We start from the raw sequence: 13,369 nt of genomic DNA, 5'->3' as shown, positions 1-13,369 counted from the left end.
TTATAAGATGTAATTGAAGTTTTTCCCCACTTTCCTCTCCCCAGCCTTAGAAAGCACAAATGTTAGTTTATCAGAGATGCAATGCAGACCTTCTTGAAATTTAAGCCTTACGTTTATTAACATGTGAAAAGCTTTGCTTTTCCTTGAACCTGAGGCCATGGTGTCCTATGCCAGAAATGGATGTTGACAGCAGAGTGGCCCTTAGATGCGCTCCCAGCAGAGATGCCGGAACATGTGCAGTACTTTCTTACCACAGTTTGTTAAGGGTTATGTCACACACACTTTTCTCTAAACCAAAACTTCATTTCTTTGCTTTTAATAGACAATGTCTGTTAGCGTTGTTCTTGTAAAAGCTTCGATGGTTTTCCATAATATGTGAGGAATTCAGTTGGAAAATTGACTTCGGAGTTTTCAAACTGATTGTCTAGACTCCAGGCATATAGGGATGGTTGAAAACATGAAGACGACCAGGTAACTAGTGAAGGTACATATCCTTTGTTTTAAAAAAAAAATTTCAGTAGGATGAAAAAAGTGTGAGACAGTGACTAAGGGAAAAATTATGAGTTTGGTGTGGAAATACTAGATTTGAGCTCTCCAAGTGCATTGCAAGCAATTGGAAATAAGCTACTGAAGAGCAAAAGTACAGTTGACCCTTGAGCTACACGGGTTGAACTGTGCGGGTCCACATACATGCAGATTTTTTTCTGTAGTAAATACTGCAGTACTACATGATCCGAGATTGGTTGAATCCGCAGGTGCAGAGGAACTGAACCGGATGCAGAGGGCCAACTCTTAAGTTATACGTGGATTTTCAACTGTGCGGAGGATCAGGCCCCCCAAACTCCCCAGGTGGTTCAAGGGTCAACCGTAGTTGAAGGCTACATGCGTAGTTTAAGTGCTTCATTCAAAATAAATTTATAGTTAGCTAGTGGGAAGCAGCCGCATTGCACAGGGAGATCAGCTGGGTGCTTTGTGACCACCTAGAGGGGTGGGATAGGGAGGGTGGGAGGGAGGGAGATGCAAGAGGGAGGGGATATGGGGATATATGTATACATATGGCTGAGTCACTTTGTTGTACAACAGAAACTAACACAGTATTGTGAAGCAATTATACTCCAACAAAGATCTATTTAAAAAAATAATAATAAAAATAAATTTATTCCAGGAGGGAAAGAAAAGGGCTTATATTGACTTCTATACACAGAGCTGGTGTATACATTTTGAAAGGAAGATGTCTCTTTTCTATTGACATGTTCCTCAGTGGAGTGTATTGTGTATTGAACAAACATTGTTAATGTTTCTGCACCTGAAGTCTTGATCTCCTTCTATGCAAAAAGCTTTATAAACTATTTTAAGATATTCCTGTGCTTCTGAGTTTGAGAGTTTTTAAGTTTTGTTTTTGTTTTTGTTTTCTAAAATAAACTTGGAAAACCTGACTCCTCATCTCTGGGATTGTACCTCCTTCTTTACATAAAAAATTGGTATTTAATGTTGCTTTTCCCAGAGCTCAACAATAAACCAGGTGGCACAGTGGATAAGATTCTGCACTCCCAATGCAGAGGGCCTGGGTTCGATCCCTGGTCAGGGAACTAGATCCCACATGTGTACTGCAACTAAGAGTTTGCACGCCACAACTAAGGAGCCCGCTTGCCACAACTAAGATCTGGTGGCACTGTGGATAAGATTCTGCACTCCCAATGCAGAGGGCCTGGGTTCGATCCCTGGTCAGGGAACTAGATCCCACATGTGTGCTGCAACTAAGAGTTTGCATGCCACAACTAAGGAGCCCACTTGCCACAACTAAGATCTGGTGCCACCAAATAAATAAATAAATATTTTTTAAAAAACATAGTGGGGCTTCCCTGGTGGCGCAGTGGTTGAGAATCTGCCTGCCAATGCAGGGGACACGGGTTCGAGCCCTGGTCTGGGAAGATCCCACATGCCGCGGAGCAACTAGGCCCGTGAGCCACAACTACTGAGCCTGTGCGTCTGGAGCCTGCGCTCCGCAACAAGAGAGGCCGCGACAGTGAGAGGCCCGCACACCGCGATGAAGAGTGGCCCCCGCTCACCACAACTAGAGAAAGCCCTTGCACAGAAACGAAGACCCAACACAGCCAAAAATAAATAAATAAATAAAGCTTAAAAAAAAACAAAACATAGTGAATTTACCTGACCTCAAAAGTAAAGATTAAAAAAAAAAAAAAATACACCAGTACACTTACTTACATTTAGGTAAATAAGTGCACATCTCCAGCCAGGGCTGTAAAAGTGACCTTTGCAGTTTCTAGAAACAGTAACAAAAATTATCAAAACCATGAAGGCATGTTCTTTTGGACTGAAGAGCCCAATTTGCTCATTTTTCTCTAGCTAGAGTTTGGAGTCTGCTACCCCAACTTCTTTGGTGGAGGAAAATCCAACTTTTATCATATATTAAACATGCCATTCAGGAAATTCAAGGCCCTGAACTTGAAGAAGTTAAGTGAATATGTGTTAATGTAGGTTTTGGTTTTTGTTTTGTTTTTTGGTATCATATTTTAACAATTTGAATAAAGAATCCTGATACCTTGTGTTTTCAGATTTCCTAGAACACCTCTTCCGGTTTTCAGGACATCTGTTTACTGCCTCAAAAAAAAAGATTTCAGTGAATTTGTAACTGCTACTACTGATTTTTGCTTACTTTTGGTTTTGGACCTCTTTATTTTTTGTGATCAACTTTATTGAGGTATGGTTTTAAGTACAATAATATTTAATGGTATATTTAAGTAAATATAAGTTTATACACCCAGGTAACCACCCTTCCATCCTCCCTCCCTCCCTCCCTCCCTTCCTTCCCCGCTTGGCATGTAGGATCTTAGTTCCCCAACCAGGGATTGAATCTGTGCCCCCTGCAGTGTAAGTACAGATCCCTAATCCCAGGACTGCAAGGGAAGTCCCTGAGGAAATTTTCTTACCCCCCATGTGATGATCTTGTGTTCATCATTAATGTTGTTCAGCAGAGATCTTTATTCCACCTTTCCAACACAGTAGGATTGTACTTCCGGGCTCCTTCGTGGTTGAAAAGGTTCATATGACTGGTTCTGGCCAACTAGTGAGTGAGTTGTGGTTGGAACTACCTGACATGGTTAGAGCACTTAATCACCTGAGACTTTCCAGAGCCATCTTTTCCCTCTTGACAGCCAGCAGCATTCAAGATGGTGGCTACTCTGTTAGCCTGGATCCCTAAATGACTAAAATTAACAGAGGCCCCTCTCCCTCAACCACCCACAAAATAATGAAGGTAGTATAGTGTGAGGAAGAAAACAAACTGTTCATTTAGGCACAGACTTTGGGAGTTTGTTACCACCGCCTAACCCATCTGATATACCCATCCCAACTGATATAGACGTTGGTACCAGCAATGGCTGCCGCTGAAGAATAGAAACCTAAATAATGAGGCCCTGGATTAGGGACTGGCAGCAGGTGGCAAAAAAACTGCTATCAGAGGATGGAAGGATGGCGATTCATGTTGTGGAGAAGTGAAACTTCGGTCACCTGACAACTTGGAAGGTAGGTCATGTGCCAATGGATGTGTGGCCTTAAGAGAAGTAGGAAAGTGGTGTTAGTAGCATGTACTAGAGGCTGTTTCCATTTGACAATTTACTATACGAAACACATGGGGGGCTTCCCTGCTGGCTCAGTGGTTAAGAATCGCCTGCCAATGCAGGGGACACGGGTTCCAGCCCTGGCCCGGGAAGATCCCACGTGCCACGGAGCAACTAAGCCCGTGCGCCACAACTACTGAGCCTGCGCTCTAGAGCCCGCGAGCCACAACTACTGAGCCTGCGCTCTAGAGCCCGCGAGCCACAAATACTGAAGCCCAGGTGCCTAGAGCCCATGCTCTGCAACAAAGAGAAGCCCGCGCACCGCAATGAAGAGTAGCCCCCGCTCGCCGCAACTAGAGAAAGCCCGCATGCAGCAACGAAGACCCAACTCAGCCATAGATAATTTTTAAAAAGAGAAAAACTCTCTCTAAAAAAAAAAAAGAATCATGTGTGACTGATTTCTCAGGCCTGACCACAGGCGATTAGGAAGGCTTCAGGCGGCACAGCTGGCGGGACTGGGGGAAGCTGCCCTCCTCACACGAGACCTGCGGCACAGCCGGCGCACTTCGGTTTCTGAAGGGGCTTGCGGTCAAGGACTCAGGGCCCTCGGCAGGTAAATTTACATTCCTACCTGTCACCTTCATTCCACAGGTTTGTTTTGTGTGTGTGTGTGTGTTTGGCTGTGTGCGGCACGCAGGATCTTAGTTCCCCAACCAGGGAAACCCGTGGCCCCTGCAGGGGAAGCACGGAGTCTTACCCCTGGACCGCCAGGGAAGTCCTCCATAGGTTGTGATCTGAGGACCTCTGCCTCCTTGTGAGGGAGGGGAGAACCTTGAAGGCTTTTCCACCCCCAGCCTTCCCCGTTCGTCCCCTCACCAGCAGCCTCAGGGTCCGTAAAACGTTGGAGCCTTTTTTTCAAGGGTGCCTTTAGCAGTAAGACATCGCCAAGGAGCTCTGAACCCCCGACCCTCGGCTGCGGCGCCTTTCCATGTGAGAATATGGAACAGGGGAGTTGGCGCTTTCTCCAGTTTTAGCCTTTTGCTTATTCCACCACAGTCAATGATTAAAGACTGAACTCTCATTTTTGGCTCCTTGCCTTTTGAGCTCCTCCCACACCTGGCAGCTCAGCTCTCTCTCCCAGCTCAGCTGAGCTCCTTACAAACAAGATCTGTGGGCAGCACTCAACCAGGGACCAAAGAGGCAGGAATACCATAACTTTTTCTTCAGTCACAGACCTCAACCCTCCTTCTCTTAGGAATCTCAGGGGGCATCCTGGGCTGTCCCAGAGACCCTGCAGAAAAGCTCAGCTGTCATCTTCCAGTTACTCAAGTACTGTCCTAAATCTGCCTTTCCCAATCAACAGCAAGAGGGGTATGGGGTTTTAAATAGTGGTGTCAGCCCTGGATGCACATTAGAATCACCTGGGGGACTTACCGAAAACACCGATGCCAGGCCTTCCCCCTAGAGCGTCTGGTTTTAATTCCACTGATTTAGAGAATGAATACGTACAGTTCTGCTCCAGGACACCCCAGATCTTCCATTCTCCAGCTCCACCACACCTTGGGTGATTCCTGTCACTTTCCTGAGCCTCAGCTTCCTCATCTGTGATATCAGGGAGGATAACACTTGCCTCCCAGGGGGTGTTATGGGAATTAAGTGAAACAAGGTGTCTGGAGGCACCTGGAACGTACTACGTGCACGGTAAATGTTGTCTCCCTCAGAACGTGAATCAAGAGGAATTTCCTGTGAGCCCAAGAGCCGGGAAGACTACTTGGAGGAGTTAGACTGGCCTCCGTAAGGAGGAACACTGAGATTTGGTTGAGTGGACGGGCCAAGGGGCCACTCTCAGACCTGGTCAGCCAGGGCCCCTGCCCTGGGCCCCGCACTTACAGGGCTGCGCTCTGGCCTTCCTCTGCCTGCACCTTGCCCCATGGGGCAAGGAGTCCATATGGGCCGAGGGCCGTGCCCCCAGGAGCCCACGCCACCACCTTCTAGATCCTGCAATGGGCACTGGGCGCCCAGCCTGAACAGCCCAAGTCCACTTCCATCATTCTTCCCCAGGCCAGTCCTCCCAAGAAGGGACCACGCTCCCAGTTTACAACTCTAGTGCCAAGGAGCTTAAAGGAGGCTGTTTGAAGAGCAGGGGGTCGGATCTTGGATTTGAGGGCTGGGAGTCTACAGACATGCGGGTGAGCCCCTTCAGGAGGTGGGGCAGAACCAGGGGTGGGAAGAGAAAGGGGCAGGGCACTGGCCAGGGGTCTCACATGCTGTCTCGCTCCAGGCCACACAGACGTTTCCAGCAGCTCTGACACCGGTGTGCATTTTACAGCAAATGTTAACCTGAACATTTATGTTTCAGTAGCTTCTGCTATGTTTGTTCCCGTTATTAATTTAAAAACAACACTTTTTGCAATCAAATAAATGCTTTTCTCTATGCCTGGGACATCATAAGTGCTTGACAAATACGAGTGTTGCAGAGTCCAAACATACTACTCACTGCGGCTCCGATGTGGTTAAAGCATCTTGCTTGGTAGCAGGACTGAAGCTGGGAGGGAAATTGCCAGTTGAAAAGAAGTTGGTTTCTTCCGGTTTAAAACAGTCCCCTTTGTTTTCTTTTCCCTCCCCATTCTTCCTCCCCTTACCCCAAGGGGCATGGGGTGGAGGAGGCCGAGGGACATCACGCTGAGGGTGAGGGTAGGCGGTAGGTGGGGTCTGTGTGTTCTTCCCGCTGGTTCCTGCTGACTGTCTGACTCAGGGTCCATCTCACCCAGTCTTTGAGCGTCAGCCTCCAGCCTCACTGCACCTGCTGGGCTGGGCTCAGCCGTGGCTCTTGTCAGGCTGCTGATTCTCTGAAACTCAGCAGCAAATTCCACCCAGCTGAACCAATTCCCAGGTTGAACCAATCCTCTTAGAAGCTCAACTAAGTTCCCTCCCCATCACTCCTCACCCCACCCACCGCGCGCTCCAACCCATGGCCTCTATGTTAACTGTTAATTCTCGGGTATTTTACACTGACAATAAGAGGAAAGTTGGGAGAAAGGGATAACACTCAGAGCTTTGTGCAGGAACTTCAGTTGCACATTGCTTTCCCCAGTCACTTTCCAAAAGCCAGCAAGATGGGCATTTTAGCTGAAAGTTCCCATCCAGCCCTAGTGTTATGGGCTGAATTGTATTCCCCCAAATTAAAATGTTGCAGCTCTAACTCTCAAATGTGACTGTATTTGGAGATAGGGCCTCTAAGGAGGTAATTAAGGTTCCGGGAGGTCATAAGGGTGGGGCTGTAATTTGAGAGGGCTGGAGTGCTTCTAAGAAGAGGAAGAGACCAGTGATCTCTCTCTCCTCCCCTCTCTCTCTCTGTCTCTCTCTCTCTCCTTGTGCACACAGAGAAAAGGCCCTGTGTGGACCCAGGGAGAAGGCAGCCATTGACAAGCCAAGGAGAGAGGCTTCACCAGAAACCAACCCTGCTGGTACCTTGATCCTGGGCTTCCGGGCTCCAGGACTGTGAGAAGGTAAATGTCTATTGCCTAAGGCATGCAGACTGTGGTATTTTGTTAGGGTAGCCGCAGCAGTCTAAGACGCCTAGGGACCCCAATTTAATGCCTCTGGGAACCCAAGCAGGTCAGGTGCCCGATGTCACTGCTACCTATGTCCTGAACCTCACTGCTCACTGGAATTACAGTCCCATACTTCCCCCCACCCCCGGCTCCTCCCCATCCTCCAAAACCAGGTTTCAGCTTCCCTCCTATATTCCCTTAGTCCTTATTCCTATGTTTCTCCTGGGACTTACCATGTTGTTCCATTGGCCCAGGAACCCGTCTGCAGCTCAGAGACATTCTTCAGGAGGTTTTTTTCATGCCATGTCTCCATTGATGTTCCCACTTCAAGCAGCTTCAAACATGGACTATAAATTTTCTCTGTATGTGGGAATGCTTACACCAAGGAAAGAGGCCAAGTTTCCCCTGCCATGTCCCTGATCTGGAGGGACAGACACCTTGTAAGCAGGCTCCAAAAGCTCCTTATTGAGACTGAGCTGGCTCTGAGGAAGGACTGGACCCTTTAAGATTCCAGAAGGAATCATCCTGTTTCCTGGGAGTCCATTCCCAGCCTCAGGGTTTCATCCCAGCAATGAATCAATTAGCCTAGGACTGGAGAGAGGGCTTTTCAAAGTAAGGGAGCCAGCATAGACCTCAGGGGAAAGGCCATAGATTTTGGAGTCAGACTCCTGGGGGTTTGGTTTCTGGCTGTGAGACTTACCGGGGGATCTTAAACAAGTCATGTCATATCTCCGAACTGCAGTTTCCTCCTCTGTTAAATAGGAATAATGATCCTCGCTTTGCAGGGTTTTAATGAAGATCTCACATTGTTTGTGGAAATGCCTGGTTCGGGGTTCTGCAGACATTTACTCCGTTCACCCTCTTCTTCCTGAGTCAGTCTGGCCAGCAAATCTGAACTGTAGCTCTCCCCCTGCATTGTATGGAATAGCTTTTGTGTGTGCGTTGTGGGAAGGGGAGGGGAGGAGAAGGGGTGGCTGCCTTTTAGAAATCTGCTTTATCTTCTTATTGTGTGAAGGAAGTATGCCCTCAGAAAATGCAAACTAACCATAATCTCTCTCCAAGCACATCTTCAGGAAGGTAGACCCACTCTCCAAATGACGGATTAGGGAGCAATCATTCCTGGATGCAATGTCGATGATGTTGGCAATTGGCAGTGGGGATTTCTTGAGTGGATGAGTGAATGAATAAATGAAAGGCCTTTTTAAGTCTTGGTTTTGGAACATTACCAGCTCTCCTGGGATTGTTCAGTCTCCTGCTCCCTTTGGGCTGCTTTTGAGAGCCAGAATTGAATGGACTGAGATTCAGGGCCTGCAGGAAATGCCTTTCAGAGACAGATACTTTCTGGGAGTCATTTTTCTGGTTATTTCTGAGACACTTGGTGATGCCACTTTGGGTGTATTATGCCTTGTGGTGGGAATACTTTTTGAGGTAGACTCACATCCTACCTCCCTGCCTTGTTTTGTTATTTTGAAATCTAAGAAAAGGGTAGCACAGGGAGGTGGAGAAAGAACACAGAGAAGCCAGAGAGCCCTGTTCTTTGTGTGTGTCCTTGTGTTAGGACTTGTGGTCTGTTCAGCGTGGGCCATATGGGGGAGAGGTAAATAGGAAGTGTACATCCCATTAGTGTACAGGAAATAGCAGTGAATTTCGAGGCACAAAGACTGGCAGTTAAGTTCTACCTCCTTACTGGCTGTGCAACCAGTTTACCTTCAGAAGCTCTGTGGCTTCCCCTGTAAAAGGGGAATGGTAACAAAGCCATCTTGGGGCTGGTGTGCTGATCACACATACTAGGGAATGCAAAAGGGCTTCCTTGAAGAGTAAAGTACTAAATATATATTATGGTTAGGACTCTGGCTTGGAGTCAGACAGATTGGGTGTGTTAGACTACACTACCGTCCATCAATATCCAATGCTACTCCCTGGAGTCAGGCTTGGTCACGTGACGTGGTCAACGTGTAAGAAGTGTCCCCTCGGTTCCAAAGGGGATTTTATAAGCTCATTATTTCCCCAGCTCTCTTCCCCTGTCCCTGTGACGAGTGAAGAGGGGCCCCGAAGAGTCAGGACCCTGAGTGATTGGAGTAAGCACAGTCCCCAGGCTGATCCTTGATGGACCCCTATCACCTGTTATCTTGGCTATTTTAGAGTTTGGGGGATTTGGAGATTTGGGGATAACTGAGTCTGGCCTCACTGATACACCTGGGTACTGTTTCTTTATGCCATTTAATAGAAAAGCGGTGCACAAAGAAAACACACATATAGTAACACTGAACACAGCACAGCCTTAGGCATTATCTCAGGGACAGCCCGAGCTGGGTTGCTACTTGTTGGCGCTCTTGGGAAGGGGCCGATAGACCCCGACGACCACAGCGTGGTCCCTCTCATAGGGCTCCAGGGTCAGCTGCTCTTGAGGCTTCAAATTCTCCTGCTGCAACTTCCTCACCTCAGAAGCAAACACTGCCTCGGCAGATGCGGTGGAGTCGATGCAATTGGCCTTGATGGAGATGAGGAAGTGGCCCCCGTTGCGCAGGAAGGTGTGGGCATTCAGAGCCACGATGCGGGACTGGTCTGGCTGGGCCACATCGGCAAAGATCACGTCCACCATCCCGATGAGCATGCGGTACTTGAGGGGGTGCCGGGCGTCTTCGAGGACTGGGATGATGTTGGTTCTCTTCTTGGCCACGTTGACCAGATCGCGGCCGGCGCGGTGGGAGAACTCGACCGCGTAGACTAGGCCGTCAGGGCCGATGATGTCGGAGACGTGGGAGACGGTGGTCCCCGAGGCGGCACCCAGGTACAGCACTTTGGACTTGGGCTTGATGTGAATCTGGTCGACCCCGCCCAGTATGGCCGCGGCCAGCTTGGAGCGGAAGGGGTTCCACGTGCGGTACTCCTGTTTCACGCCGCCCTCGGTCACCGTGACCCGCCGCTCGCCGTACACCGACTGGCCGGGCACCATGTTCAGTGTGACCAGAGCGTCCTCCGCCCCGCGATAGATGAAGACCCCCTCGTGCCGGTGCGGTTCCACGGATACCGTGGTGACGCCCTTCCTGCGGCGGTTCTTGCTCTTGGCCACGCCACGCCGCTGCCCGCCGCCTCCGCGGTCCCTGCCGTCTCCGCCACCACGCCCCCGGCCCCTGCCGCTTCCGAAGCCGCGCGTTCGCGCTCCGAAGCCGCCCTTGCCCCCCGGGCCGCCGCCATCGCCTCCTGCTCCTTTGCCCCCGCCTCCTCCTTTGCCCCCTCCTCCTCCGCCTCCTCGCCCTCCGCCCCAGCAGCCACCCCCGCGGCCGCCAGACACCCCACCGCGCGCGCTCACCGCCGACTTCATGGCGCGCCCCAGGCGCCGGGTGGCGGGGGTGGGGTGGGGGGGGCTGGCGGCGGTTGTCAAGGGTTACCGGTGGCTCGGAGTGGTTGTCAGGGACCGCCGGTACCTGGGGGCGGTTGTCAGGGTTGCCGGTGTCTGAGAGATGTTGTCGGGGTCGCTGGTGGCTCCGGGGCGGTGGTCCTGACGCTGGACGAAGGTTAGCGGTTGCCTGCCGGGTTAGCCGCGGTGGGCGGCAGGGACGAGGTGGGCGGCGGTGGGGACCAGCTCTACTGCAGTCCCCGCATCCCTGGAGCCGCCCGTTGACGCAGCGACGGGCGTGATTGCATCACACCCGCTATGGCGACCCTGCAGCCCCGGAAGCCCCCGCTTCCCAGCACGCGCGCAGACGCAGCCTGCTCCCTTCCCTCTTCCCCATCTTCTGCTTTCTCAGGGACCCCTGGCAGTTCTGCTTGTTAGGAGAGGGGGAGACAAACATCGGCTTCAGTACTTGCTGCGCCACTCGCTTGCTGTGTGGTCTCAGAAAGCTTACCTGACCTTCTCCGAGGGTCTTGTCTGAACTTGGGCAAGTTTCTTGACCTGTGTCTCATTATTCCATCTGAAAACAGAACGTACCACAAAGGTTTGTTTTAAAGCACCACATACACTTGCCCAGCCATGGTGCATGCTAAGTGCTCTGTAAGCATTAGCTTTTTTCTTTATGTTTTTTACTTACTTAATTGATTGATTGATTAATTAATTTTAGCTTACAGGATCTCAGTTTCCCCGCCAGGGATTGAACCCAGGTCACGGCAGTGAAAGTGCCGAAATCTAACCGCTAGACCACCAGGGAACTCCCTGTTTAGTTTTTTAATGTATTTCTTTCGGTCAATCTTTAATTGAAATGTATTGCTGATAGCTCTTTTGCCACCTGAAAGTGGCTCTGGCCCTCTTTTACAAGGTTGGTGGAAATGCACCTTGGTTCAGATATTCTATCAAACCCTTAAACAATGTACCTATACTTCCACTTAGTTATTCCACTTTGAAATGTTTATCCTAAAGGGATGATCCCAGCGAGAAATGATGGTAATTAGAAGAGTGAAGGTGGTGATGGTAGTAGTGGTGATGATCATCATTGTCATGGAAGTGTTGGCAGAGGTGAGATGAAGTAGCCTAATCTAAGAGCTATTTAGAAGATAGAATCCACAAGACTTTCTACTACATTGGACATAGGAAGCCAAAAAGAGGAAAATTCCAAGCCAGGGATTTCCAAAGGATAGTGACTCCCCTGATGTAGTTAATAGCCTGCAAGTTTCAGCCCTGGTTGCTCTCTATTTAGCTCTGCTCTTTTCCATCAGCTGTGCTAAATCCTAGAACCTGTTCTGGGAATATGGGGCAGCAAGAAAATACTGATTCTTCAGTTTGAATGGGGACACATACACCAGAGCACTAAATCCTATAACACACATCAGCAAGAGCCAAAATCTCATGTTTATCATTGAGTTCTAGTCTACGTTTCAAAAACCTGCTCTTTCAATATGCAGCATCTTCCTAAGCATAAAAAAAGAATCATTGGACTTCCCTGGTGGCGCAGTGGTTAAGAATCTGCCTGCTACTGCAGGGGACATGGGTTCGAGCCCTGGTCTGGGAAGATCCCACACATCATGGAACAACAAAGCCTGTGTGCCACAACTACTGAGCCTGCGCTGTAGAGCCCATGAGCCACAACTACTGAGCCTGGGTGCCACAACTACAGAAGCCCACACGCCTAGAGCCCGTGCTCCACAAGAGAAGCCCCTGCTCGCCACAACTAGAGAAAGCCTGTGCACAGCAATGAAGACCCAACGCAGCCAGAAATAAATAAATAAAATAAAATAAATTTATATTTAAAAAAAATCATTAGGCAGCACCATGGACAGCAAAACAGGTGTCAACGCAGAGGCTTGCTCGTTCTGTTAGAACCACGGACAGCAACACCAATGGGGGCTGGTTAAGCTACTGGAGCTTGCTTTGGGCTCAACCAGGAGCAACGCAAGATGGTGTAGGTAGGTGGTGTAAGCAATCGGTGGACCTCCCTACTAGTGGGACTAAGTGCCTGGTCCAGAGAGGGACAAAATGTAACTGAATTAGGGCAAATGTCAGGCAGAGTCCACACAGCAAAGCTTTCATTCCATCCTGGCCCAGGAGTCTTTCTGTCTCAAATTCATGGACAGCGACACCAGGTCTGGTTTTCCCTTCTGTCCAAAATGCCTCCTTAATGTGGGCCAGAAGCCTATGTGTTGGAATGTGGACAAGGGGTCAGAGAGTGCACGTATGGTTCCTGAGGTGTATGGTCCACATAAAACACTCTCTTTTAGAGGTTTCTACTCTCGTTACAAGGGGTGCTTCTCCAAATTGATGAGCTATGCTTGGTGCCTTGGTTTGAATTTCCCCCAAATCAGACCCTGTAATGGTTAATTTTGTGTGTCAACTTGACTGGACCACAGGATGCCCAGATATTTGGTTAGATGTTATCCTAAGTATTTTGTGAGGGTATTTTGGGATAATATTAACATATAAACTAGTAGACTGAGTAAAGCAGATTGCCCTCTATAATGTGGGTGGGCCTCATCCATTCAGCTGAAGTCCTGAATATAACAAAACGCTAACCTTCCCCTGAGTAATAGAGAATTCTCCTGCCCAACAGCCATTGCACTGGCGTATTGACTCTTCCTGGGCCTGTAGCAGCCTGCCTGCTTTTGGCCTTGAACTGCAACATTTGCTCTGCAGATTTTAGACTTGCCAGCCTCCATAATCACGTGAGCCATTTCCTTATAATCTTTCTATATAAATACATAGATGTAGATGTAGATATAGATATATAGCTATAGACGTGGAGCTATAGATATGGATATAGAGAAATAGATTGATCTATCTATCCTACTGGTTCTATTCCT

At 49.1% G+C, this 13,369-nt stretch overlaps 1 protein-coding gene across 1 annotated transcript; it reads right to left on the bottom strand.

The window, feature by feature from the left end:
- Positions 1-9,359: 9,359 nt before the first annotated feature.
- FBLL1 (fibrillarin like 1) lies at positions 9,360-10,754 on the bottom strand. The gene has a single exon (XM_007171397.2). The coding sequence runs from the start codon at positions 10,458-10,460 to the stop codon at positions 9,453-9,455; it is 1,008 nt and encodes a 335-aa protein (XP_007171459.2). The 5' UTR covers positions 10,461-10,754; the 3' UTR covers positions 9,360-9,452.
- Positions 10,755-13,369: the final 2,615 nt, after the last annotated feature.

Source organism: Balaenoptera acutorostrata, chromosome 2 (genome assembly GCF_949987535.1).
Source record: "Balaenoptera acutorostrata chromosome 2, mBalAcu1.1, whole genome shotgun sequence".
NCBI classification, from domain to species: domain Eukaryota; kingdom Metazoa; phylum Chordata; class Mammalia; order Artiodactyla; family Balaenopteridae; genus Balaenoptera; species Balaenoptera acutorostrata.
The sequence above is the reverse complement of the archived record's forward strand: the minus strand, read 5'-3'. Positions and strand labels throughout refer to the sequence as shown.

Coding starts and splice junctions, on each gene's coding strand:
- FBLL1 (XM_007171397.2), bottom strand. CDS start 10,460: ATGAAGTCGGCGGTGAGCGCGCGCGGTGGGGTGTCTGGCGGCCGCGGG.